At 38.8% G+C, this 26,752-nt stretch overlaps 1 protein-coding gene and 1 long non-coding RNA gene across 4 annotated transcripts in view; one reads left to right on the forward strand and one right to left on the reverse strand.

Annotated features, from left to right (window-relative positions):
• Positions 1-1,450: 1,450 nt before the first annotated feature.
• LOC134810306 (uncharacterized) overlaps positions 1,451-26,752 on the forward strand; it is a 211,630-nt gene continuing 186,328 nt past the window's right edge. For 2 of the 3 annotated variants that reach the window (XR_010158041.1, XR_010158039.1), the window contains exons 1-3: positions 1,451-1,691; positions 3,525-3,615; positions 11,521-11,586. This is a non-coding gene — a long non-coding RNA (uncharacterized LOC134810306). Of the gene's footprint in view, positions 1,692-3,524; positions 3,616-11,520; positions 11,587-12,532; positions 12,868-26,752 lie in introns of those variants that run through there. The other variant, XR_010158040.1, reaches the window with a different exon arrangement.
• Positions 8,048-8,506, reverse strand: LOC129144258 (small ribosomal subunit protein eS17-like). Its single transcript, XM_054685894.2, has one exon. It carries the CDS (start codon positions 8,489-8,491, stop codon positions 8,084-8,086), a length of 408 nt encoding a protein of 135 aa, XP_054541869.1. The 5' UTR covers positions 8,492-8,506; the 3' UTR covers positions 8,048-8,083.

Below are 26,752 nucleotides of genomic sequence, written 5' to 3' on the forward strand. Positions count from 1 at the left end.
GAGGGTCTGAAACAATCACCTTTAGTAAGTAAAACCCAAGATTTTGAGGAGCCTGAAAATAACTGAAGGGAAGACCTGGCAAGAAGAACCAAAAAGGGAAAGAAAAGGGGTTGGAAGCTGGAGACAGCCTTGACTAAGACAGCCCTGGGCTGCGTGTCACAGCTCCCCGGCCCCTTTGTTACAGTGTTAGGAGGCTGTAGAGGGAGTAAGGAAAGAGCAGTAGCTAGAACCTCTAGGTCGTTGACCGGCCCAGCGCGGGGACCCTGAGACCGCCAGATCCGGTGGGCGGCTTACAGTGCCCCAGAACGCACCCGCCGGCTCGTGTTAGCGGGTTAAGGGGCTTGATTAAAAATAGTGCTGGAAGGAAGACCCGATTATTTTTTTATGAAGCCACATTCCTTTTCTTCATTTGCAAATAACAGTTCCGTAGGGTCCCTTCCCAGGGACCCTGGGCGCCGAAGTTAGGGGCCACCTGAGAGTTGTTGGCCCGGTGGGAAGTGTCCCTTCCTGAGGGCGCTCACGGCTTCTCGGGGCAAGCTGCCTTCCACGCTTGGACTTTGAGGGCGGTTGTCTGTCATGTTGAAGCCTCAGAAATTAAACGTGCAGCTCACAAGTCCATTAATTTTAGCTTCCCATTAATCTATTTATAAGTGAGCCAGCGCTTGCTCTATAAATACAGTCCTATAAAATTGAACTCCTTCCCATAAATCTTCCAAGCTGTTTATTTACATGTATTCCCTGGCTCTCTAACGATCCTGGTGTAAACTTGGGGAAGACTCGGGCAGACCCGACCCACGACGGGGGGGGGGGGGGGCGGGGGGGCGCGCTCTCCTCCCGTTCCTCTCCGCCGGGATCGCGGTCTCCTAGGGGAGGGAGGAACTGCCCGCGGTCGCAGGGAGTGGATAAAAAAGACAGGGCGAAAACTCATTTTTCCTTCTTGACTTTGTTTCCTTGTTTCTATCCTAAACTCGCAGTCTCCATATTTCCCATCACACGCTCCACGGTGATTTATATAGTCATAAACAGCATTCTTGCGACTGTAGCTCCTCTCATAGCTTGAGGTGAGCTCCTTTTTCACTTTCCTGGCAGCCACTGCTTTAAATCAGGCCTCATAAATAACCCCATGGGCTTACTCAGGATGAGGTCAGTCAAACATCTCCCCGGGTCTACTTTCCCGGCTTGGGTCCCGCCATGCCCCTCCCCTGGGTCACATGCCGGCGCACTCCCACTGTCTTTCCTTCAGGTTTCCAGAGCTCAATCACCAACACCAGTTGGGAGACTGGGTAATAACACACGCTCCGGGCACAGGGACCGCGGGCCAACGAACCGCGCGTGCGCCGCGCCAGCCTGCGTCGAGCCGACGCACACGGCGCCGGGAGCCCGCGTCTAGGCACGCTCTCCAGGTTGCCAAGCAGGGTGTCAACAAGCGCGCACGCGCGGACGCCCACGCAGGCGCACGCGCCGTGGCGCCCCCGGGCGTAACCCCAGCTGCTGTGACGGGCCAGGGCTCGCAGCTCGCCTGCTAGAGTTTGTGGCGCGCCCTCGGGATCAGGGCACTGGGGTTTGAAGGGGCTGCAGCGTGGGAAGCCTTCAATTTTTTTTTTTTTTTTGTAAGCTGCGTGTGCTCAGATTGAGGAAGCAGTTTTGTCACACATGTTCAACACGTTCCACGCTGGTCACAAGCTAGCAAGGTCAGGTAGTTTTTCGCCCACTTGTTCGAAAACCTATTAGTTCCTGCCCACCCTGCTCTTCGCTTTTCCTCCTCTCTCCTAAGGGCTGCAGCCTTCTGGAGCTGACTCAGGCGAGAGGCGTCCAGAGCCCAAATAGGGGTCACACCTGCTGTCGAGAGAGTCCCCTGCATAAAAATGCTCTTTAAAATTTTTAAAATCAGCATAATGGCCAATGGACTTAACAAAGCGTGACTTGCCCAGGCTGCACGGAGGGCAACTCTGGCAGTCATCTGTAACTCGACCAGTTAACGTCCGAACGTGCCTGTTCGCGGAGATATTAGCAAACGTTTCAAGGATGTGGCTGTCAGATGTCATTAGCCAACGCTTGCTCACCCAACCATTTGCCTAACTGGGAGGAGGGCATGGCCACGGCCTATAGGCGTAGAATTTGGGGGGAGGGAGGGGTGCCACAGTTTGTTCCCTGTAATAGCCACATGTCCCGAATTGTGCAGACATTTATCAAATGACTAGAGAAAAGCTGGCACATGAATGCTGGGGTACAGAGACGTGGAAAGGGGAGCTTCTCTGAGACTGAGACTGAACATGCAAGTCATTCAAGTCTTCTCTAGTGTGGAAACTCCCCAAACCAGACAGGTCTGCTGCGCAGAATAGGGTGGAGGATCGAGTCCAGTCACTGAGCCCTAGCACTTGCCATGTGAACCATAAGGCCCTGAACACTGGAAATTCAGCGTCCGGACTCTCAATCAGATGCCCTAGAGCTCAGAAGCACCTGATTGCGCGGAAGGCTGGTGGTGGTTACTTGGGCAAAGAGAGTGCGACTCGAAACTCGAGTTTCTCGGATTTAGGAAATCCGATCTTTAGACAGTTTCTACACAGCGTTGGATTTTACTTCTAAACGGTCAGCTGCTTGTTCTAAGTTTGAAAAGGGTCAGGTAGGTTTTGTACAGAATGGCTGAGAAAGTACTAGGCAACGCAACGAAAACAACTATAAAACCAAATCAAACCTCAGTGCTCCATTAGCTAGTCCTCGCCAAACAAATAAAAAACATACAAAAAATGCCAGCACTAACTTTTGAGATTAAAGCATCAATCTTGGGAAGACTTTTGGGTAAATGTTATCCTCTCTGATACATGGTTTGCCAAGTGACTAGGTGAAAGGCCCTTTTGGGGGACTGTAGTTAGGGCTACTTACTCACATACACACCATATCACAATATGGGAACTCCCCAATATCAGGACTAAATAAAACTCAACCACAACAAAGTAGTGTTTGCCAATGTGAATTTTATGAGAGACGCATATGTTAAGCAGAAGGAATTTTTGTTGTTGTTGTTGTTTTTCTCATTGCTTAGGTTTTAAGGCTCTTGCTTCTCTTGCTTTCAATATAGAATTCTTTTGGCCAGGGATTCCTAAAGATGGGGAACTATCAAGATTGAGGCAAAAGCAAGGCTTTTTAAAAATAGGTTGTTTCACATGCTTTTCCTTTTGCTATGTTTAGGGAGGCAGGAGAGGGGGCCACAGGCATGAGCCCTCCCAGTGAAATGAGACCCCTGAATGATGCGTTCACTTTTATGTTCAATCTAAATATTCTTTTCTTCTTCAAAGATGAAGACCATTCAAGACAATGGGGCCAAATAATCTAAAGAAGGATCAAGCTGATCTTGGTCCCTGTGACCTTTTACCCTTCCTTTAATTCTCAGGAGTGAACATCTGTGTTTGGAGCCAATGTCTGAAAGTAATAAAGACAATTAGAGCATTTTATTTTTTCTTGGGAGGGGGAGTTGGGTGCCAGTGTGCAGAGGTTAAATCTTTGTCTATGACACTGCTTTTCAGGATGAAACTAATGGAATAACATCAACTAAGCCTTGCTGCTTCTCAGGCCCTGAGGAATGGAGTGTACTAATTATGTACTCTGAAGCTATAGGTAATTCATGTGTTTCTTCCCCATCTTTATTAGTCTGTGGGCATTTAAAAAACGATCCTATCATATGTCACCTATACACAGGAGCAGAAGACAGTCTGCCTCTCTTCAACCTTGTTTGGGGTTTACTTTCAGATGTGAGGACTATTAAATTAGGTTCCGGAATACGTTTTCACTCTCTCGTCAGTTTTGTGAAGGCACATCCCTCTTTCATCCACCTAAAAACAAATAAAGTCAAACCAAACCCCAACCTTGACAAAACACTAATACTCACTACATGTTTGTCAATTTTTTGAAAAGTGCTTCAACCTTTAGTGTGTAAAACTGCAAAGTCTACTAATCTCAAGCCCATTTGAAAGGGTCAAACATCTGAAAGAATAAGACATTCCAGAGATAACCAACTAGAGAAATGTACCTCCAAAACAGTGAAATAACACATTTTCTCGGTACATGTTGTCCTTATGGCACTCTGTTGTGGGTTTTTGATGATCCAAAGCTTGTCTCTTGGAAAGGATATACCTGCGATCTTGAATGAGCAAACCTATTACATATGCATGCAGAAAACTCCATAACAACTTAAAACTTTTGGGTGAAGTTAAGGTTGAAAAGTGACAAAATATCTCTCTATATCTCTGTCTCTCTGTATGTATCTCCTGGAATCACAATTGCAGTGAAACTTTTTTCCTAATGGATGTCATTTGGAAAAGCCATCCTATTTTTAATGTTCTAAAATTTGTAGAAGGGGATATGTCTAGTAACCAGAGTCTGAAACCTTAAAATGAGGGTAGAGTTTTCCTGTCAACTGCATACTGGATAGCTTCCCTGCATGTCATCACTCTAACATGGACACAGAAACATGAGTTTGCAGTTGAATCATTCTACATTTAATCACATATGTGCACACGTAGAAGACTGTTATCACTCATCATTTCTCCTTGATGTTAAACATGTGTTGGGAATTTTGGAACTCTGACTTCTCCAGGTCATATTTGTGACTTTGTTCTTACACATGCAGTTTAGAAACCTACAAGGTGGTAACTAGGTTATTCTTCCTCTGTCCCGTTTTTTTTGTTGTTGTTGTTGTTGTTTTTGTTTTTTTTGTTTTTGCTGTTAATAACTCTGTCCTTCCTTTCCTCTCCCTCACTGACTTCCCCCTCCCCAGCATTCTGTCAAGCAATAGGCTGTAAAATAGTTATCCAGACCAGCAGCCAGGCAAGTGCCGTTTGAGAGTAATTTCTGCCCCAAGCATTTAGCCCAGGGCAAAGCAAGCGTGCTCTCTAACTGATCAACCTGGATATTTCATTATTCATTAATTTACTGTTTAACCAAATCCCACTCATTATCAGAGGCAACGCTTGGCAGAGCCCAGCGAACAGTAGCAGTTGGTGTCAGGCGTGGAGAATTGGCCCATTTGATCCTGGGCTGTTTTATTATTCAACACCACTGACTGAGAAAAAGGTCCATGAATAATAAAGAGCCAAAGCGTGTTTGAACTGAGAAGCATGACACAGCCTTACAAAACAGCAGTTAGAAAATTAAAGGCAAGGTGGCCCAGACTTTGCATTTTTTATCTTGGCTGTGGGCGCAGACATTTATATCCCTACATTGTTTTCAATGATTTTTTTTTTTCAAGTCTTTAAGACAGAGACATTTGTTTCAGTTGCACCCTTTCAAAACAGGCCATTGAAGAACTCAGGAGCAAACTTACACAGCAAGAAACAAACATGCCTCCAGATGGGAACTTGAAAATGTAATTTCTAACCTTATAATCAGTTAGGTCCTTTGTGGCCCTTCTCAGCTATAGGGAAGATTTGGGTGATTTTGATTCTCCTTTGGACTTGCCATCATCCATACCCTGGGTTGTTTTAATAATATAATTCATCATGCCAATCAAACACATGTTATATTCCTTTTCTATCCAGCTGATTCCTTGACAAGTCTTTGGGTCGGTAAGCACCTGGCCACACAGGGCATATAGCAAGGGGTTTATGGGGCCCTATAGGTAATATTTAAGGTCTCATTAATACGAAAGAAGGGCTTATGAAATATATATGGATGGAGGGAGTAGAAGCACATTTTCTGAATCTACACAGGCAACAGTGGTCATGAGTTCTCAGGCTCTGGTTAGGTCTGTAAGTGTACAGTTGAATTGAATACACTTGTTGGATCTATTAGTGGCAGGCCTGAAAGTGTGGTGTCTCTAGGACTGATCTGTTCTGTCATTTATTCTAGTCATGCAACTTTTTAATCCATTGCTTTGTAGTCCTTGAATAAGTAAGATGGAACTTAAAACTGTAATGATAACAGTACCCTTTTAATGTTTCCTTCTACTGCCTAGTAACATTTTATCCACACACAGCCTTACTTAGGCAGAAAAAATAGAGTGCAGGAGCTATGGCTCTTTTATTTAGATAAGCAATAGCTGTGTAAGAAAAAGTTTCTGACTACCAACAAAGTCCACATGGGCTACCTATACCCATCAAAAGTAATATATAGCTGGGCATGGTGACACACACTTGTAATCCTAGCTACTCTGGATTCTGGAGGCTGAGGCAGGAGGGATGCTTGAGCCCAAGACTGCAGGACCAGCCTGGGCAATGTAGTAATACCCCTGTCTGAAAAAAAAAAAAAAAAAGATAATATATATAATCTTCATAACTCAGCCAGGTAGAATGGCCAGGGTGCTAAATACTTAGAATGAGATGTAAAACTCCTGTTCAAAGGTGGTAATGGTGAAACCAAATTTCAAGTGATTTTTAATATTGGCATCTGTAAACCAATGCCGAAAACACTAGAGGGATGTTAACTTTTTTACCTCAGGACATTCACTTGCTTGCTAATATGGTTTGGCTGTGTCCCCACCCAAATCTCACCTTGAATTATAACAATCCACACATGTCAAGGGCAGGGCCAGGTAGAGAAAATTGAATCATGGGGGCAGTTTTCCCCATACTGTTCTGGTTCTGGTGGTAGTGAATAAGTCTCACAAGATCTGATGATCTTATAAATGGGAATCCCCCTGCACAAGCTCTCTTGCCTGTGTCATGTAAGACATGCCTTTGCTTCTCCTTTGCCTTCTGCCATGATTGTGAGGTCTCCCCAGCCATGCTGAACTGAATCCGTTATACCTCTTTCCTTTATAAATTACCCAGTCTTGGGTATGTCTTTATTAGCAGTTTGAGAACAGACTAATACACTTGCCTTGGATGCATTTGGAAACTGTTGTTAATAAGTTGAATTTAAAATAGGATGCAACATTAGCTTGGAAAGAGTTCTTTTAACATCATAAGATGTTAAAGAATGGCTTGTCCAACCTCAGGCATGTAACTCTCGACAGAACTGCAAATATAACTTTGGTTTCAAAGTGCTCTTTCCTCTACAATAGATGTTAGAGCTTAGGTTTCTATTTTAGATATTGGTGTCAATTTTTTTCTACATATCTTTCTATGGCTTTGAAGGAGGAGAGCTTAAAAAAATTCTGATCCAATTGGACTGGAGTACAATATTTTTAAACTTATAACTTTTTACTTTTATTTTTTATTTTTAAAATTTCAATTTTTATTTTAGATTATGAGTTACATGCACAGGTTTTTTACATGGGTATATTGCAAGATGCTGAGGTTTGGGGTATGACTGAACCCATCATCCAGGTAGTAAGCATAGTTCCCAGTAGGTAGTTTTTCAACCTTTACCTCCCCACTCCATTTTATTTATTTATTTATTTATTTGATTTGCAGTGTCACTCTGTCACCCAGGCTAGAGTGCAGTGGTGTGATCTCAGCTCACTGCAACCTCTGTCTCCTTGGTTCAAGCCATTCCACTGCTTGAGCCTCCCGAGTAGTGGAGATTATAGGCGCCCTCCTCCATGCTTGGCTAATTTTTGTATTTTTAGTAGAGGCAGGCTTCCATATGTTGGCTAGGCTGGTCTCAAACTCCTGACCTCAAGTGATCCACCTTATACTCATCAAAAGTAACATATAGCCGGGAGCCACTGTGCCTGGCCTTCCCTGCCTCCCCCGTCTTCTTGTCCTCAGTGTTTATTGTTCTCATGTTTATGTAAATGTATACCCAATGTTTAGCTCTCACTTGTGAGAATATGAAGTATATTTGGTTTTCTGTTTCTGTATTAATTCAATTGAATAATGGCCTCCAGGTGCATCCATGTTGATGCAAAGGACATGATTTTGTTCCTTTTTATGGCGGCATAGTATTCCACAGTGTATATGTACCACATTTTCTTTATTCAATTCACTGTTGATGGGCATCTAGGTTGATTCCATGTCTTTGCTATTGTGACTAATGCTTCAATGAACATACAGGGGCATGTGTATTTTTCATAGAATGATTTATTTTTCTTTTGGGTACATATATCCAGTAATGAGATTGCTTGGTCAAATGGTAGTTCTGTTTTTAGTTCTTTTTTGTAGTTGTCCCAGATTTATTGAAAATAATACAGCATTGCAGAAAAGATTCAAACAGGTCCCCGAGGCATTTTGAAATTCATCCCAACTGTAGGCTGAGTGACCTGCAGGTTAGACAGACCGCCAAAGTCCAACAGCTTCAGCATTTCTTTAGTGTCAGGATCTACTTCAATGATCTCCTGATCCAGGGCTGAGATCTCAGGAACATAATTGTCTCTCCTTTCTCTCACCTCCTCCTGCAGCTTGATGGAGATACCTCTTACTGGGCCTCTCTGAATCTGCTTCATCAGATGGGTGACATAACCTGCTGTCTTGTTGTGGAGCTTCTTGCTGGGGATAATGGCAATTTCCTTGCACATGTGCTTGTTCGTGTGGAAGTCGTTGCCCAGGTGCATGTAGTACTTTTCTATGATGACCCAGGCAGCCTTCTTCATGGTTTTGGTGCAAACGTGGCCCATGTTGGTGAGTCCTTGGTAAAAGAGGTAGTTCTTTGAGAAATCTCCAAACTGCTTTCCACAGAGGCTGAACTAATTTAAATTCTCACCAACAGTGTATAAGTGTTTCCTTTTCTCCATGGCCTCACCAACATCTGTTATTGTTTGACTTTTTCATAACAGCCATTCTGACTGGTATGAGATGATATCTCATCTTGGTTTTGATTTGCGTGTCCCTGATGATTAGTGCTTTCGAGCATTTTTTTCATATGTTCATTGACTGCTTGTATGTCTTCTTTGAGAAGTGTCTGTTCATGTCCTTTGCTCACTTTTTAATGAGGTTATCTGTTTTTTGCTTATTAAATTGTTTAAGTTCCTCATAGATTCTGAATATTGGAACTTTGTTGGGTATTTGTGAATATTTTATCCCATTCTGTAGATTGTCTATTTACTCCTGAGTAATTATTTTTAAAAACAGATCCTTTAAAATGGATACTCTTTTGGTGCACAATTTTTGGCATTACTTGCAAGAAGAGGGAAAAATTTTTCCTCCAACTTCGTTGGTATTGGAAAGTCAGAGTAATAAGAAAAAGAACCCTGTTGTTTCCCTTCTCAATATGGGGTCCAAGTCATTTGCCTATTATTATAAATAAAAGTGACTGTAAATTATTATAACTAAGTATGAACATGATTGAAACTTATGACAGATAAAGATAATGCTTTGACTTCTCAAGTCATACTAGCCCTGATTAAATCCACATCCTTGGGTTTGCCCACATGTGAAGAACTCTTGAAGTGAAGAAGATTAGATAAATATCAAACATTCATCCACTTGAGAATCACAAGGTCCTTGTTCTCCTTTTGTTTTCCTAACCTTGCTCTAGGTTGAATTGAATCTTTATCAATTCAGTGTCTTGAATTGATCCAGATATTGAATCTTTTTCCGAAGTGAGATGTGGTCTAGGACTTTTAAGATTCTTGGGTACCACTTTAAGTCTTTGGGATTTAGAACTTCAAAGAGTTGGGAAGAGCAGTGCATGGGAGGAACTCGTCTTCATAATCTGTTTCTCTTCTAGGAGAAGATCTGTTGAAAATTTGGAAGGAGAAAAATTTGGCATTTTTTCTGGACTTCATGAATCATAAAGACAAATAGACTTAGTATAAATATTACTTCACCTGAGAAAATGTCCTTTCCTAACTCCTCTACCTGTTATAATTACTCCTTTTTAACTTCTCTGTCAACTATTCTATTGCTGGCTGCACATTAGAATCACCTAATTTTTTAAAAAAAATACTAGTGCCTGGCTGGGTGTGGTGTCTCACACCTGTAATCCCAACACTTTGGGAAGCCGAGGCAGGCAGATCACGAGGTCAGAAGATCAAGAACATCCTGGCTCACATGGTGAAACCCCGTCTCTACTAAAAATACAAAAAATTAGCTAGGTGTAGTGGCGGGCGCCTGTAGACCCAGCTACTTGGGAGGCTGAGGCAGGAGAATGGCGTGAACCCGGGAGGTGGAGTTTGCAGTGAGCTGAAATCGCGCCACTGCACTCCAGCCTGGGTGACAGAGCGAGACTTCATCTCAAAAAAAAAAAAAAAAAATACTAGTATCCTAGTGCCCAAGCCCCATCCTTTGTTTTAATTGATCTGGAACACTGATAGTGCTTCAAAAAATCCCTAGATGATTTTAATGTGCAACAGGCATAGCAAAACAGTGCTGTATGTTCCCAGAGCACTTTATTTCATAACTTGACACTTACTCTTTTGTCCCATAGTTCTATAAAATTCTGTCTCCCTGGTCACTTCATATGATAAACTGAGTATAAAGACCACATCTTAGTCAACTTACATAAGACATAACCTCTAGGAGTTGCTTGCTCATTAAGTGAGTTCTCCTCCTCCTCTTCCTCCTCCTCCCTCCCAACCTCCTCCTCCTCCCCCTCCCGACCTCATCCTCCTCCTCTCCTTCTCCTTCTTCTTGTGATGGAGTCTCACTCTGTCGTCCAGGCTGGAGTGCAGTGGCATGATCTTGGCTCACTGCAACCTCCACCTCCCAGGTTCAAGCAATCCTCCTGCCTCAGCGCCCCCTAGTATCTGGGATTACAGGCACATGTCACCATTCCCAGCTAATTTTTGTATTTTCAGTAGACACGGGGCTTCGCCATGTTCTCCAGGCTGGTCTTGAACTCCTGACCTCAGGTGATCCACCTGCCTCGGCCTCCCAAAGTGCTGAGATTACGGGCATGAGTCACTGCGCCCGGCCTAAATAAGTTCTTCTTTTTAAAAATCCCCAACACATTCTACTGAACAATCACCAAGTTCTACAATCTGGGGCTACATCAGAAAATAAGACAGACCTAGTCCTTTACCTTATGAAATTTACAGTTATTTTGTCCTTGAGGGCACATATATTGTCCTTGCATTTGCAAATCTATCTAGAGTTTGCTAATAGCTCACCAAGAGGCATCACAGTAGAACAAATAATTGTTAAGTGTGTGCTAGCCACTGTGCTAGGTGTTGGCTACAAGAGGGCAGATGAACCAAGCTACAGAGGTCTTGATTTGGACATACTGTTTTATCGGCCCTTAGGACTGACCCATTCTGTGTTTTCTAAAACTTGTGTGTTTGTGAGATTTTCATTTAAACTCCACTTACTTGACACATTAAATCGCAAAGATTTTTAAAATCTAAAATATTCCTACAAATTGCTAAAAAAATCTTATGGTTTCAATGCCTGCCCCTGCACTGTAAATGGTAAATAGAATGAATAGATGTTTGTAGATTGCTTCAATTTCCATTTTACCCCAAGTGGGACACAGTACACTTTTTGGTAATAATGAACATAAAATATATATCTGGTTATTTCAATATGATATGTGTCATCTTCATTTCCTTCTAAATCAAAGATAAGTATCCATTGCAGAGAAAATAATGAGAACATATTTGCCTTTCACTTTATGAAGTACTTTCATTACTTTAAATAACATCATCTGATCCTTGCACCAAGTCTGAGATGTAGGGTGGTTACCATAGCACTTCTCTTGATTTTACAGGTGAGGAAACCTAGGCTCAAGTTGACACTCAAGCTCACCTTGCAAGATAGTGGCAGAGCTGATAAGGTCAGTGCTCTTTCTGTCATCCTATACTGCTATAAATATAAGTATGCATCCACAGGCATCACATAAATATGCAAATACCAAATTTCGCTAAAATACTTGAAACACAAAAGCAAAAAATCTAGTATATTAATGTATTATAGCATAATATATGTTTTAGCAGCTTATTAATTTGCATTAGCTAGAGAAAGATGTGCTTCTCACATTTGTGGGAAATTTGAACTATGGAATATTTTTAAAAGGATGAAGATTTATCTCTTTAAAGTATATGAAAGAAGTGGACCTGCAATAACTAAAGATTCCTTTTAGAGGTCCTTAGAGTGCCTACTTTGGTTAATACTTAAGAATGCTTTGCAATTATACTCTCAATTATCTGTGTGTAAATGGGTGTTCCTGAAGTACTTGAGGATGGTAACAACAGTGTATTCTCTTAAACAGTCTACATATGCTCCCTATAAACTTTATTTACACTACAGATTTGTTCAGCAAGTCTTTTGTCCATTGATATGGTAAAGGAAAACTTCTGCTTAGCCAGACTTTCAGTAGATCAGAAATTCCAATTTAAGTGAGTCTGAATTAATGAGGTTTTACTTCATTTGCAATTTAATAGGTGTTACCCCATATATCTATCTTTACATACATGTATAACTTTATTAATATATATGTTTTTATACATTTTAACAGTACTCTGCAGAGCTACTGACTTGATTTATCAATGAACCTAAGACATTTCAAATTATTTTATAGCTTCTTAGCATAGATTTGCCTTAGTCCATCTGTAGCTGTGGAGGAAAAATTCTGTTTCCTTAAGTCCTTTTATGAGGGTGCCAAAAGGTATAAAAATATGAAGCCATTTAATAGCCAGGCTCTTTCAAACTACCAAGCACACACAGTGTGCGTGCTAAGTTTAATCACAGTGATGGATTTACATGTAATGTCTCAATTCCAGACTCCCTCATTAGTGCAGTCAATCTTGAAGTTCTCCCCGGTGAGAAGGGTGAAGGTGACTTCAACACCCCTGAGAGGACGGCTGGATATTGACAAGACCCAGAAAAAGACAGTGGGAAAAATCTCTACCATATGAGGCTATAATCCTAGCTGTGGTCAATGTGTTGAAAGCTTTATATTTCCTGACCACAGGATCTTTCTATAAAATGATCAGGGAGGAGGGATATTCCTAGGATTAGCCAGCTGGCTATTCCTATATGCTTATTAAAATTTCTGGAAGAAATGGTGGGGCCTTTAAACCCTTTTACAATAAAATGACTATATCTGTTTGAGAAATCATAAGCTTTTCCCTCCTCCAACTATTTCATGCAAGAGGGCAGAATAAAATATTTTCAAACTTAAAATTTGACAGTTGCAGCAAAGAAATGGGAATATAGAAAATGGTGGTAAAAACAGCAGTAGCAGCAGAAGCAAGGAGAGAATCCAGATGTCACCTTTGCAGGAAGTCTTTTTCTCCTCTAAGGACCCGCAGGTCAGGCTTTTAAATTTTGGACAAAACACAGTTTTATTCCATGCCATGCAGAGTGTGGAGACAGCCTTGTCTTTTGGAGGCTGCATTTGGAACCCGCTGCCTCTTTGTATTCAACACCCACGTGTTATTCCTCTAGCTTGCTGAGTGAATCCCTGCACAATAGTGGCATTAAAGAAAGCAAAGCACTGGCAATGCATTTGGCCTCTTTGTTTAGGAGAAAAAAACCAAGCAACTTAACACTTAACATTCATCAGAAGACACTGGGTCATCAAGAACACTGTAGAAGTAGCATTAGAATTGGGTCCCTTTTACAAGAAATCCTCAGAGTGTTTAGTCAATAGTACCAGATGCAGGAATATTGTGTTTTATAGTCTTCTTTCTCCTCTTCCTTCTCCCCTGCCTCTTCTTTTCGATAGAGATTTAGTAAGTGGAGCCAAGATGCACACACACACACACACACACACACACACACACTCTCTCTCTCTCTCCATGTGTGTGTGTCTCTGAATATATAGGTAGATCTCCATTTCCTTCTTCCTCTCCCTCTCCTTTAAATAATAGATCACTGAGTCAACCAGATCTTCATTTTCAGATGAGGACTCCCGGGATATACATAGAGGATATCCAGTGAACCTTCAGTATCTTGACATTTTATCATTCCATTTGAGACTGTGTATTTTCTTCTAATTAGTATTTTCAGAATTTGACTGGGGCCTTGAATGAACTTGAAGGAAAAGATTTTGTTGAAAAGTATAATTAAAACAATAATTAATATTTGTTTAGCTTTTGTACAGTTTATAGTATGCCTTCATATATTTTATCTAATTCCCCACAACAATTTATCTAATATATTATGAACTACTTAGAATTAGTTAAGCAGAGGGCTGTTGAGGAAAGTTAATAGGCTTGTTCAGCAATAAGCAACTAAAGAGATTTAACGTGACCTTCTGGAAGTCTTCTAGTTGCCATTGGACATCCTGCCACACCAGAGTCCTCCAAATCGTAATAGAAAATCAATTTGACTTATCAATTTAACTACAATAATTTAGGTGGATCATGAAAGAATGAATTAGCATATTTTGAAGGGTTGTGTATATCTGAATTAGCATATTTTTAAAGGGATGTGTATAAGGGACCCAATTCTAATGCTACTTCTACAGTGTTCCTGATGACCCAGTATCTTCTGATGAATGTTAAGTGTGTTTCCAACCCTCTAGTTTCTGGGGGTGGGGTGTATATATACAAATCAGGAGTGGTAGTGCAGGAAGAGAGGGCACTGAGTTTTAGAAAGATCTCTGTTTTCTGGCATTTAATCATCAGGATTTAAGAGCATAAAAAGACAAAGAATATGTTAAATGATTCTCCAAAGGGGGAATGAGGAAGGGAATATAAGGATGGAAAAGAAAGCAAGATAGGACAGAATGGAGAAATAAAGGAAAGAACAGATTAACAAGTGAGAAAGTAAGTGAAACAGCTGGTAATACCACTGTTCTTTCTGACTCAAGGCTAATTTTGAGACCCTCAAAGATTATGTTAAAATTGACTCAGCCACATATTTAACATGAGTTTGAGACAAGAAAAGGCTTCCTTCACTCTAAATATTTCTTCTACCCGATTCTTGAATGCCAGAAATTCTCTTAACATGAGGCAAAGTTTTTCAGTTCTCTATTACAAATTAAAGATTTTTAAAGCACAAATCTACAGGTAAAACAGTACATTAGTATGAATGATTTTCTGTCAAAATATAAAGATTAATTTCAGCCTATTTTTTGTTCAGATATATGGGATGTATTCACAATAAAATATTCTTTGTGTTTTCAATAATGAGATGGAGTTACCACTACACAAAAAATGAATGGAGTTACTGGAGGCTCTAAAGAGATATTTTACAATTTACACCTGGTTATATCCATGCAATTGCATATGGACAAACAGGTTATTTGTAGAGATGTCTTAGTAAATGTGATGTGTATAATAAGACAGTTTACTTTGAAGTAGCCTTTCTGACCTTCTCTCAAAGATATACATCTCAGATATATAGTCAGATGATGGATTTAGAGAGCAATTGTTTTTCTAAACAAAAGAGAAATTCCAAGCCCTAGAGAAAGATTCAGAAAACTTTGTCTTGCTGGTAAATATTTTTATAAGCCTGAGCAAATGATTCAATTAATTTCAACATAGTAAACTCTACTATATAGAGGGCAATGCACTAGCTTCTGTAGAGGATAACAAGGTGAAGAGACACAGCTTTCTAGATCCAAAAGAACATAAAGTTGAGCTAAGGAGGCAATGCTATTTCTTAAGTTGGATAAGTTGAAGAGAAATAAAAAAAAATGTATAATTTAAAGCTGAGTTGACTTTCCCTTCCCTTCTGTTTCCTTCTTTTCTCTTTACCTTCTATCCTTTCATCCATCCTTTTTTTTTTTTTATTTCCTCTTACATGTTTGTTTCCTTGAGTGCCAGCTTTGTTTTTGCTCAAAGCAAGTTAGCAAGTCTGGCATTCATCAGTTTAGCAGAGATAATCCTTAGTTCCTAGAAAGGCTGATTTTGTTGTCATTGTTGTTGTGAAATCATGAAAACAAAGGCCTAGCATTCCAGGTTTATACATGCCAATGTATCCAAGTAAAAGAGGGGAAAGGCATGAATCTTCATGTAAGAAGTACTAGGTAATTAGAGATAGGTGACTTTACTATAAATTCAATTACTAGCTACTTGTGGTTTTAAGGGACTGTATCTTAGTTTATTCATTTATAAAATGGAAATATCATTTTATACTTGCCTCCTAGAGTTGCTATGATGGTTAATATAATTAATATATGAAAAAGTGTTCCGTTTCAGTGCTACAAATGTTAGTTTACTAAAAGCCTGGATTTTTTCATTAACTAACATAGCACCTCACGTGAAATGAAAAATAAAAAGGAACCCTATTCTGTATTTTGTATGTGAAAGAAGAGGGACATAAATTGCTTTGTAAGGTTGCACATAAAACCAACGACAGGAAAGCAAATCACCTTTACGTGTTTTATTGTATTAGCTGGAGTGGGTTGAATTTTGTCCTTCAAAATATATGTTTAAGTCCTAACCCTTGGCACCTGTGAAGGTGACCTGATTTTTTTTTTTAAGAGTCTTGCAGATATAATTAAGGTAAGGATCTTGAGATGAGATCATCTGGGATTAGGGTGGGCCCTAAACTCAGTGGTGGGTATCCTTAAAAGAGACAGAAAAGAAGATGCAAAGAGACCCAAAAAGAGAAGCCATGAGAAGACAGAGTGGAAATTAAACTGCTGTGTCTTCAAGCCAAGGAATGACAGAAATTGAGGAGAGTCACCAGAAGCTAGGAGAGAGCCATAGAATAGGTTCTCTCCCAGAACCTCCAAAAGGAATCACCCTACCAACATCTTATTTTCAGACTTCTGGATTTCAGAATGGTGAGAGACTAAATTTCTGTTGTTTTAAGCCACCCAAAAGATTCTAATGCAAACTAAGTTTCAGACCTACTACTTGAGCATTGAGGGAAACAAATTTACCAAACTAGAGCTCATTATTTCTACTTAATGTCTGGCAGGTTGTTTTATAGGAAACTCTCACCTTACCTGTAGGCATGATTGATACCAACTTAGCTTCAGATAATGCTAAGAAAACTTTCATTTCAATATCCTTTCAAGGAAATTAGCTCTAGGAATCACATAAGTTTATTGATAGGGTAATAAATACATACTATGGGCAGTTTCTGGTTTAATTTGAGAATGTCCATCTAACAAAATATATTAGATTTAGACCAAAATGTGTTACTTTTCATTTACTCTCTAAACCAGAACTTGTTGGAAGTAAGAATATTCTTTTCAGATTTAACTAATTTATCATTAATAAGCTGTGTTCTTAAGTATATGGTCCTGCCAAATGCTACATTAGAAAAAGTTTCCTATGACTTGAAACCATTATCAGGATATTCATCTTTTACAACTTTAAGATGCACGTTAGCACAGTAAATGCTCTGAGAAATCTTGCAATAAGAAAACTATTTATCCCTGTTTAAGAATTACTGAAATTTCTTTGAAAATAGAAGGCTGTTTTCCTTCTCTCATATTATATCAATGGATAATACACAAAATAAGTGATCTCCAGAAAACTGTTTTTTAAAAATATATATTATTAGAATTTTGTCTGGTTAAAAGAGACTGTTAAAGAAGACAGCTTGAGGGGTTCACATTGGACAAATCTGGGACAATTTGCCATCAAAATGAGTAAGGATAGTAATGGGTTATAACCCATGGAAAATACAAAAATTGATAATTCCATACTAACAATCAATTAATTGATAATTAAGCAGAAGGAAAAGAGAAGAAAGCTCTTCCTGGTTGTAGGGTGCCAAGTAATAAATGTAGAGGGAATGATAAGAATTTTTAAAAATCATCATTTTGCAACCATCATTGTAAAAATTGATTTGGACGAGAGTCATCAATAGATCCTAAAACTAATAAGTACAATTTGATGGATGTCAAGTTATTTATATAATTTCAAGGCATGTCCCCAACTGATTACTTATTAATTGTAAGAGAAAAAATCTTATCAGTAGAAAACATTGGCTACCACTGTTTCAACAAGTACCATGTGCCTCCTCATGTGATACCCGGAGAGGAAGCCACATACTTTGACACTCTGCTGTTTGAAACTTGGAAAAAAATGCGTAACTTGAATTTTATCACAAAGAAACATCAGGTAAACCTAAATTAAGGGACAGTGTAAAAAACAAGTGGCTTTCACTCTTCAAAAATATCAATGCCGTGATAGAGACTGGCCAAGGAACTCTTTCTTTCAGATTTTAAAAGACTTGAAACTAAATGCAATTTATAATCCCAGAATAGAAGCTGGATCCAAGAAAAAATTGCTGTAAGGATTTATTGGAGAAATTGATGAAATTTAAATATAATCAGTATATTAGAAAATAATGTTGCACAAGTGTTTTCTAGTTTTGATAATTGTACCTTGATAAAGTGACATGATATGTGCAACTTAATCGTTTTTAAAATTATTATTATTTTTGAGACTGGATCTCATTCTGTTGCCCAGGCTGGAGTACAGTGGTATGATCATAGCTCACTGCAGTCTCGATCTCCAAGGCTCAACCATCCTCCCACCTTAGCCTGCCAAGTGGCTGAGACTACAGACCTGCACTACCACGCCTGGCTAATTTTTCAAATTTTTAGTAGAGATGATGTCTCGCTATGTTGCCCAGGTTGGTCTTGAACTCCTGAGCTCAAGCAATTATCCTGCCTTGGCTTTTCAAATTTTTGGGGTTACAGGTGTGAACCACTGCACCTGGCAAAATTAATATTACTTTTGATTGACAAATCATAATCGTATGTATTTATAGGGTAAAATGTAATGCATATATATGTATATATATACACACACACACAGGGTAGAGCTTATTTTTAAATATTTTAGGAGAACATGAGAGAAGGAGAAAGAAAGGAAGGAAGGTAACAAAATGAGGTAAAATAGTGAATCTGTGTGAATATGGGAATGATTTCTTCCGAAATCACTTGTGTAAGTTTGATAATGTTTCTACATTAAAATGTTGTAAACAGTGGAAAAAGCATTGTTTTTTTCGGAGAGAATTTCCTGCTGCTAAAGAGAGGAAAATTGAATTGTGCATTTGGACTGTGTTTCTACAACTAATAACTTTTCATCCTCACTAGTGAATAAGAGTAACAGGCTTAGATGCTGTCATATTTATTTATATTAAATACAAAAAACTAGCAGTGTTGAGGGTTCAGATTGGTCAAACAACATAGCTCACACATTTGTAATATGTAATATTGTGTTCTCAGCATAAACATATAATGCAAGATACTCTACAATGGGCTAGGCCTAGGTCACATATCGTTTTGTTTAACATGCAAACAAACACAAAAATCTTGATTGAAAACCTAATTTGTGACCTTTTGGTAGAATTTTCTCTCTTTAAGAATGATCAAATGGAATTATTTGAAATATATATAAAGACACTTTATAAAGATACCAAAAATATTAAGAACAATTAAATGCTCATAATAGAATGAAATAGATGTACTTACTAAATCATGAAATTACACACAGCTGTAGACAAAATGAACTTTAAGTAATATTTGGGAACAGTGATATTATAGTTCTGTGTTATTTCTTAATTTCTTCCCACCAAAGCCAGCAGCAGATGTGCCTAGAAAAACATCTCTGCTGTGGTTCAGGTCCAGACACTCAAGCTTTCTATTACCGCTGGAGTCCACATCAGTCCATACCCATGTGCCCATGTTGATGTGTTCCATCTTACAGTGGTCCATAGTGGCCTTGTCACACTGCTGTCATACTTATGTATGAATTACGTAGAATTCTTTGTCTCGCTGCCTGTGACAAGAGTTTAGCATTTGCAGTGCAAAATCCTTATCTACTGGTATCTGTTTACTGGTAAATAAAGCCTTATCTGCTGGCTTTAGCTATTTGCTTCCTATCTCCTACTACATGGATTCATGTTAATACTGGAAATGTGATTAGTCTCCCATTTGGTACTTGTTTGGTTATTCTATAGCTGCCTAGAAACACTTGCTTTTTCTTTCTCTCTCTTTTTTTTTTTTTTTTTGCTGTAGCTATGGAGAGACTTTGAAGATATTCCTGGATTTCGGGGGTGGGAAACAAAACAAATTTCAGGCTGAGCACTATTTTAAAAAGTGTCCCCCCCTACTACTCAGAAGTAATTTACTTTATTGTTACTTCCTGTGTTTTGCTATCAACAACCCCCCATGACATCAGCAGCTCTTGGTTAAAAGCTGCTCATGGATTCCTTGACAGGCTTTTGCTGTTTAATTGTTTCAGGCTCACTTAAATACGTCATATGCACATGCCTCCCAGTGATTTCATTGGGTTTTCCCATGAAAAAGGTCCTAGATCTAAACTAAAATCTTCAAAAACACACCTGTTTTAAAAAGTAGCAGGTTTAGAATTTAGCTAGAGGAAAAAATGTGAAAATGCACAGAACCCATGGGGCTGTCTTGAATTCTTTACTGTCAAGATTTCATCATAACATAGGACGCAGCTGGGTAGTACAGTGGGACTAGGAAATTTAGGATTGAGAAGGGAGAACATGGGGTTTTTTCTGCCTCTATATAAACGTTCTGATCCCTGTCTTATTCTCTGACAACTAAGGATTGTCCAATTGTCCAAGCCTCCACCAAAGAGTGATTTCTGCCGTATTTGAGTCAGTGCTGTAGCAGCATCGGTCAGAACATAGCCATTAGCAGGAACTGTCACAAATATGGGGGCAGCAACATGGTAAGAGAGAGTCTCCCTTCAGCAGCAGTAGTCCCTTGGGGTCTCCATAAACATAGCCTCCTATCAGGTTGGCTTACAGATTGCCATAGTGTTTACAGATTGTCCTGAAAGTGAAATGTCATGTGAGGGGGATCCTGGGGTGCAGCTCTTGAAATGAATTCAATATGAAAAATTAAAGTGATGTAAGATCTTAGTACAAGTCAAAAGCTATGCAGAATTGTAGATGAAAGGATTTTAGTACTGTAAATTATGTTATCACAGATGGGGAACATTTATATCAATCATTAGGGCTAGAGGATGAATTTATATAGGGTTAATTGATGAGCCACATTAAAAAAAAAACTAATGTAGATAATAGATGAGTAGAGAATAGTACCCCTGATGTTTGGGCGTGCAACTGTCCTCTGGGTCATAGTAGGTAACAGTGAGGAAATTATTTTTAACTGTCTGTGTAAGAAAATGCTGAGTACCTTTTCCTCTAGACATCCCCGAACATCCTAAGTCATTACAGGTGCCAAAGCCGTGTACAGATTTTAAAGCAATGCTTACAGATTCCAGAGGAGAAGGCCTGTGTGGTCTGTTTTACTGCAAGCACAGTAAAAATTAGTGGGCCCTATTTATTCATTATTAATCTGGTGGCAGAGATGTATCTTAATTCCTGATGGGTTTTACATGCTGCTGCTATTATTTGTTGGGAAATTTTCCTTTTTCTTTCCTATTAAATCTTCATTCCAGGAGTTGTGTTTATTTGGCACTAAGTTAAAAGGAGAGGATGTTGTTAAAAGAAGGGACCACTTTACTGTTCCTTTTAACACAGCATCTCAGTACCTACTGCTACTAAAATGCAATTGATTCAGTCTCTGAAGTCTGTCATCAAAGGTTAATTCAGAAACTATTAGAATTTGCAGATGTAATTTTTTAATCTAAAAATATATATCAGGGTCAAATCATTGGAGTTTTGTACAACAAATTTCCATTCTGTAGATTTTGGTAATAGGGAATTTGCCATATTGTATTTTGATTTCATTATTTTTTCAATGGTATTCATAGAGTACTTTAGACTTCCCATCCTAGAGGTATAAGGAATTTAGAAAAGAGACAAAACTTCTTCCAATAAAGAGTTCTGTCTACACTAATATGTGCAAATAAGAGCATTTCAAATTGGTGCAGCTGATGAGCAATGTCTGAAGTATTAGAAGATTGAAGTGTCCAGACATTGGCCAGAGTGTATCTGTCTGCTCTAAATTGAAGTATGGTACACAAACAGAAATTTAATAAAATCCAAAGAGATAATAAATAGTACATTCTCTTCCAGAAGAATAATAATTTAATTCCTAAGATTTTCCCTTTTCCCCAAAGAATTCAAGGAGCTAGTAATGTTAAGTTCATTTGAAGCATTTGTACACTTCATATTATATAGGCATCATTGAGTGAAAACTCCCTAAGATAATCCCGTTTCCTTTTAAACCCAGAACCCAAATAGACGTTTCTTTCTCATATGTACAAATATGTATTAGGACATGGTATCCTATGTGCCTTGTACCTAACTCCCTGTTCCTTTAAGGGACTCAAAAAGACCATGTGTGCTATTGACATATTTTGATTTCAGTTGAAGATTCAGATGTCCTAAGAATACTGGAGTTTAGACCTGGAACTATATTGAGGGTACCTGGAGAGTCAGGTCGATACTATAGTGAGCTGGCTTTCCCCTCTTGTTACAAGTATTCTGGAGGTGGGGGGCAATGGCTGCTCAATGTGCCCAGGACAACTCTGGATAGAGAACCATTTTATGACTCTCTAGAGTAAAAAGCTAATTTTTACTTAAGTTTGGGTACATCCAACATTGATTTGACTTTCAGCTCTTTTACTATTATTATTGTTTTCCAAAGAATTTCGATGGTAGTGCAAAGCAGTATAGATTGTGTTAACTCATAGTTTTTCTTTCATTCAACCATCTTCATTTTGGTTTTGCTTCTGGTTTGCCTGAAATAGACCCCCCAAATTGGGCTGCTCTGAAACTTGATGTAGGGGCTGCTGAACTCATGGGTACTCCAAAGACTTTTATGGCTCTGTTGTTTGCCCCTTCCTGTCTATCCTGATATTTAAACACTCAAGAATACTCAAATGTTCTTGAATATAAGGCTTTGTTTTTGTTGCCATCTAGGTAAGTCTTGTATAAGAATTCAATTTATTCCAACAGAAAAAGAATGCCTGTTACAGGTCAAGGGCTATGCATGAAAGTGAGGATCTGATAAAAGCAAGAGGGGCATGCTGTAACTGATGAGAAAATCAGAGAAAAATAGAAAACAATGAAAACTAGATACCGTTATGGTCTGATAAGTAGTTCCATTTCCTTATTGTGAGAATTTTTGAGAGAGTATACACTAAGCCTTATGATTATCATATCAACTTTTCCTCCTCAGGAAAATGGGATCACAACATGTTATTTTATTTTTATTTATTTTGTAGAGAAAGGGTCTTGTTATGTTGCCTAGGCTTATCTCAAACTCCTGGCCTCAAGCAATCCTCCAGCCCTGGCCTCCTGAAGTGCTGGGATTACGGGCCACAACACATATATTTTGATGACATTACAGTTGTTTCAGTAGATATCTGAAAGAATAATGATATGTGATTAGTAGGTATAATTAAGCTCTTGAGAAAAATAAGGCACTATATTAAATTTCTAAGCTATGAAAACAATGGAATAGCATATTATAGATTATTTTTATCAATGTGAGAAGGACTCCAGATCTGTGTTCATGATACTTGGGTTCCAGTGCTGGCTCTACCACTAAGTAGCCACATGACCTTGAAATTAGTTAATTCTCTTAACCTCCTTGGGACTTGGTTTCTTTGCCTATAAAATGAGGGGGCTTTTGTAGACAGTTGAACTTTATAGACTCTGTCAGCTCTTTAACTCTATGCCTTTTGAAGGCATTTTGAGAAATAATAATCAATTAGTCTTCTATATTTTTTACAAAAATCTCCTGTTGGGGTATGTACCCAGGTGACAGCTGGGGGCTCTATTTAGTCAACTTATTAGTGAAAATATTCCTGAGTTTGTTCAGAAGATCTACAGATATGCTAATTGGCAGCTGCTCCATTCTTCTCAGGGAGCAATTCCAAGTGAAATATTTGGAATTGGATTTGAAATACTTTTTCCTTATTTCTGCCTGGGGGATTTATGTAAAAGAATAAAAAATTTACCCTAAGTCAGAAAATTCTCTGGTCTGATCCACCTCTTCTAGGACTTTATGAGCAGGAGGGAAGGTTATGGCAGTTTTTCATTTTCTATGAGAATGTCAGAGCTTGGAACAGTAATGGAGTCTGGAATTGCTCTTCATAAAAGTGTATGAAATTATCAGCAGAATGGGAGGGAAATGCAACAGGTGAGATCAGAGATATAAAAATAATTTTCCTATTACAAAGTACTTTTCTTTCTCCAAATGGCATTCAGGGATAATCCTCCCTGATATCCATGATGGGTATTTATCTGGGTATTAATATATTTTATTGCAAATAACTTCATACTATATTATTATTGTAATAAACTCTCCTCTATCTGGAACTTTCCCAAGTGGTGTAACACCCTAAGCAAAGCTGCTTCTGTCAACAATGCAGGTGGCTGTGGAGTTCTTTAGAACTCCAGACCATGGATGAGGCATTCCATGAAACACGACATCCAAAGGCTAATAAAAATCATGAATTTTAAGTCTTGACTAAGTTTGCAAAGAAATGGGGATGAGGCAACTCAAGTATCCCAAGACAAGCCAACCACAGTGCCTCTAAGGAACTGGCATTCATATAACCCTAAGAATGTAAATTGAATAATAATTTTGTAGACTTTAAAGCCACAGCAGATGCCTGAGGTCAATATTAAATGCAGAAAAGAAGATACTGTGCTTAAAATTCAGCTATAGAAACTTGAACACTTTGTCAGATGTCCAAGGCTTTCTCTAAGTAGAAAAAAACATATTCTGTTGAGCACATGCATGATATATTATACATGCAGACATTCTAAGGGTTTATGAGTGGTGGTAGAGAGAGTAATTATGGACTACTGTTCACAGAAAAGGCAAGAGAAAGACGGAATTGCATTTTAATGTCACAAATAGTTCAAAGACAAGCCTGAGACATTTTTAGAAAGGGAAGAATTCGAGCAGGAAGGAAGATACAGAGCCGTCCCCAAAGAGACTTGCTCAGAGCAGAGAGCCCTCCAGATCATACTCTGGAGAATGGTCTTAGAGTTAGAAGGAGTCATTGAAGACCTGGAGCTTAAATTTCCTTTCTGCTGAATGTCTTTGTGGAAATACTGCTTCTTTTTTTCTGTGTTTGCTTTTTCTCTTTTTAAAGAAAAATATCAGTCCTGGCTATTCATTCCTTGTCAGAGTTTTTTTAATATATAATGCCCAACAAATTATTGGTATTCCACGGTTCTTAAGTCAAACCTATTTCAGTCAATTTCTATGTAATCAATTCCATTCCAAAACAAGGTCTACATTTCTAAATGCAAGCATCAATATTGGAACAAAAAAATTGCTCTTCTTGTTATTAAGCTAGTGAGATGCTTCCGTCAATTCTGGCATCCTTGTAGGGAAAACACATTACTTTTCCATTAATGAAAGCTGTGATGTAAATTAATAGCTTGGTAATTAGTTGTCTTGACTCATACAAAAAGGATGATGAGCAGCCTAGTGTTGTAAAAAGAACAGCAGCTTTGGAGTCAGGAAGGTCTGTCTATCTCTGCCACTTACTAGTTTGTTTGGTCTTGGGAAAGTTGCTTAAAATCTAAGCTTCAGTTTTCTCATCTAAAAAGTGCAGTTATAATATTTGCTTTATAGAAATGTTCCAAATGTTAAAGTGAGTAGGGAGTGTAAATCACTTAGCATAAAGCCTGGCAAATTACATAATTCAAATCAATATTAGTTTAGCAAATCCCGCCTGCTCCAATTCTGGGAGTTATTTTCCTCAGCTATCCTTGACTTAGACAGTGTATTGGCAATGCAGCTGTATTGGGCACTGAACTGTTGTGCTCCCATCTTGATGGGCAGGGCTCCTAACATCTCCAATCTTTTTTTTTTTTTTTCACCACCTGCTTCTTCCATTTCTCTTTCCTCAAGACAATGGATCTCTATCCTGAGAAGTTGTAAACTACTTCCACTCCATTTGTTGTGGAATGAAGAACCATGAACCATTCTTTCCAGATGGCCTTCAATTAGAGCTTCAGAAGGGTAACTTAGAACCCTTAGACTATACCCTTTCTCTATCTCTTTTTCTACTTTTTTTGCCCCTAAACTTTAATTTTACTGTCATATTCTCTATTGTCTAGATCACTTACTTAAATATTTTATTAGCTTTTTATATACTTTTGATATTAATAATTATAAAATATGAGACTATATATAAACTTTAATTTCTATGGAATTACATTAATACCAATGTTTTTCATAGTTATGCATCCTATTTCCTCCATTTAAACATGGCTCCTGGGTAGGGATTTGATTTAGTAATAGGTAGGAGATATACTATGTCACTGAGATTAGGGGTCTTCCAAACTAATGTCACTCATGATGAAACTTTTTTTTTTAAAAAACTTTGGTCAACAACCTAAAATAGCTGAAGACTGGAGGCCTTTGATGTAAATTTGACTGATGTAACTGTATTATAATATGATAATGCAGCAGTTTGACTATAGCACCAATGCTGTGTTGGAAATATAAGTATGATGACTTTTTGCTATGTATTTTAAAGGGGTAGCGACACCTTGTGACCCTGGACATCTCAGGCCTGGAAGGCCTGGCCACTTGTGGTGAGAGTTAGGGCTTTATCCAGTTGACTAGAGGGCCAGCTCTCTGGAACAGCCTGAGGCCACAACATGCTCCCAGGGTATGTTTGTTATACTCTGTAACCTGCTAACATTTTCTTAGCCTAGGTGCCCCCTAAAAGAAGAGGCTGAGACAAGGGTTTGATATGGTTATTTTGGGAAGAAAGTCCACAGAACAGGGGTGAAGGACTAGAAAAAGTGAAATAAAGAACAATTTAAAAGCAATCAAAATGTGCGTTATGGAACTGATCAATACTTTGCGAAATATAGATCAAGGAAAGAAATGTATATCCTTCAGCTTCCAAGCTTCAGAATTGGTTCAGAATTGCTCCTGGAACATTTTGCCTTATACTTCCAAGTGTGCTCATGCATCTGGCTGGCTTTGTGCTTCTGCAGCACCCCTTGTCGGGACAGGGTGTGGAAAGCAAATGGAATTTGGTGCAGTTGGAAAGAGCTCTTTCTGGATGCCTTGGAAACACCTGGAGAAAACAAAATGTCCCATAAGTGTAAGAAGTATTTAATACAGAAGTGCTCTTTTCCTTCAAGCCAGTCAAGGA

The sequence above is a fragment of the Pan troglodytes genome, chromosome 5, assembly GCF_028858775.2.
Source record: "Pan troglodytes isolate AG18354 chromosome 5, NHGRI_mPanTro3-v2.0_pri, whole genome shotgun sequence".
Lineage (NCBI taxonomy): Eukaryota > Metazoa > Chordata > Mammalia > Primates > Hominidae > Pan > Pan troglodytes.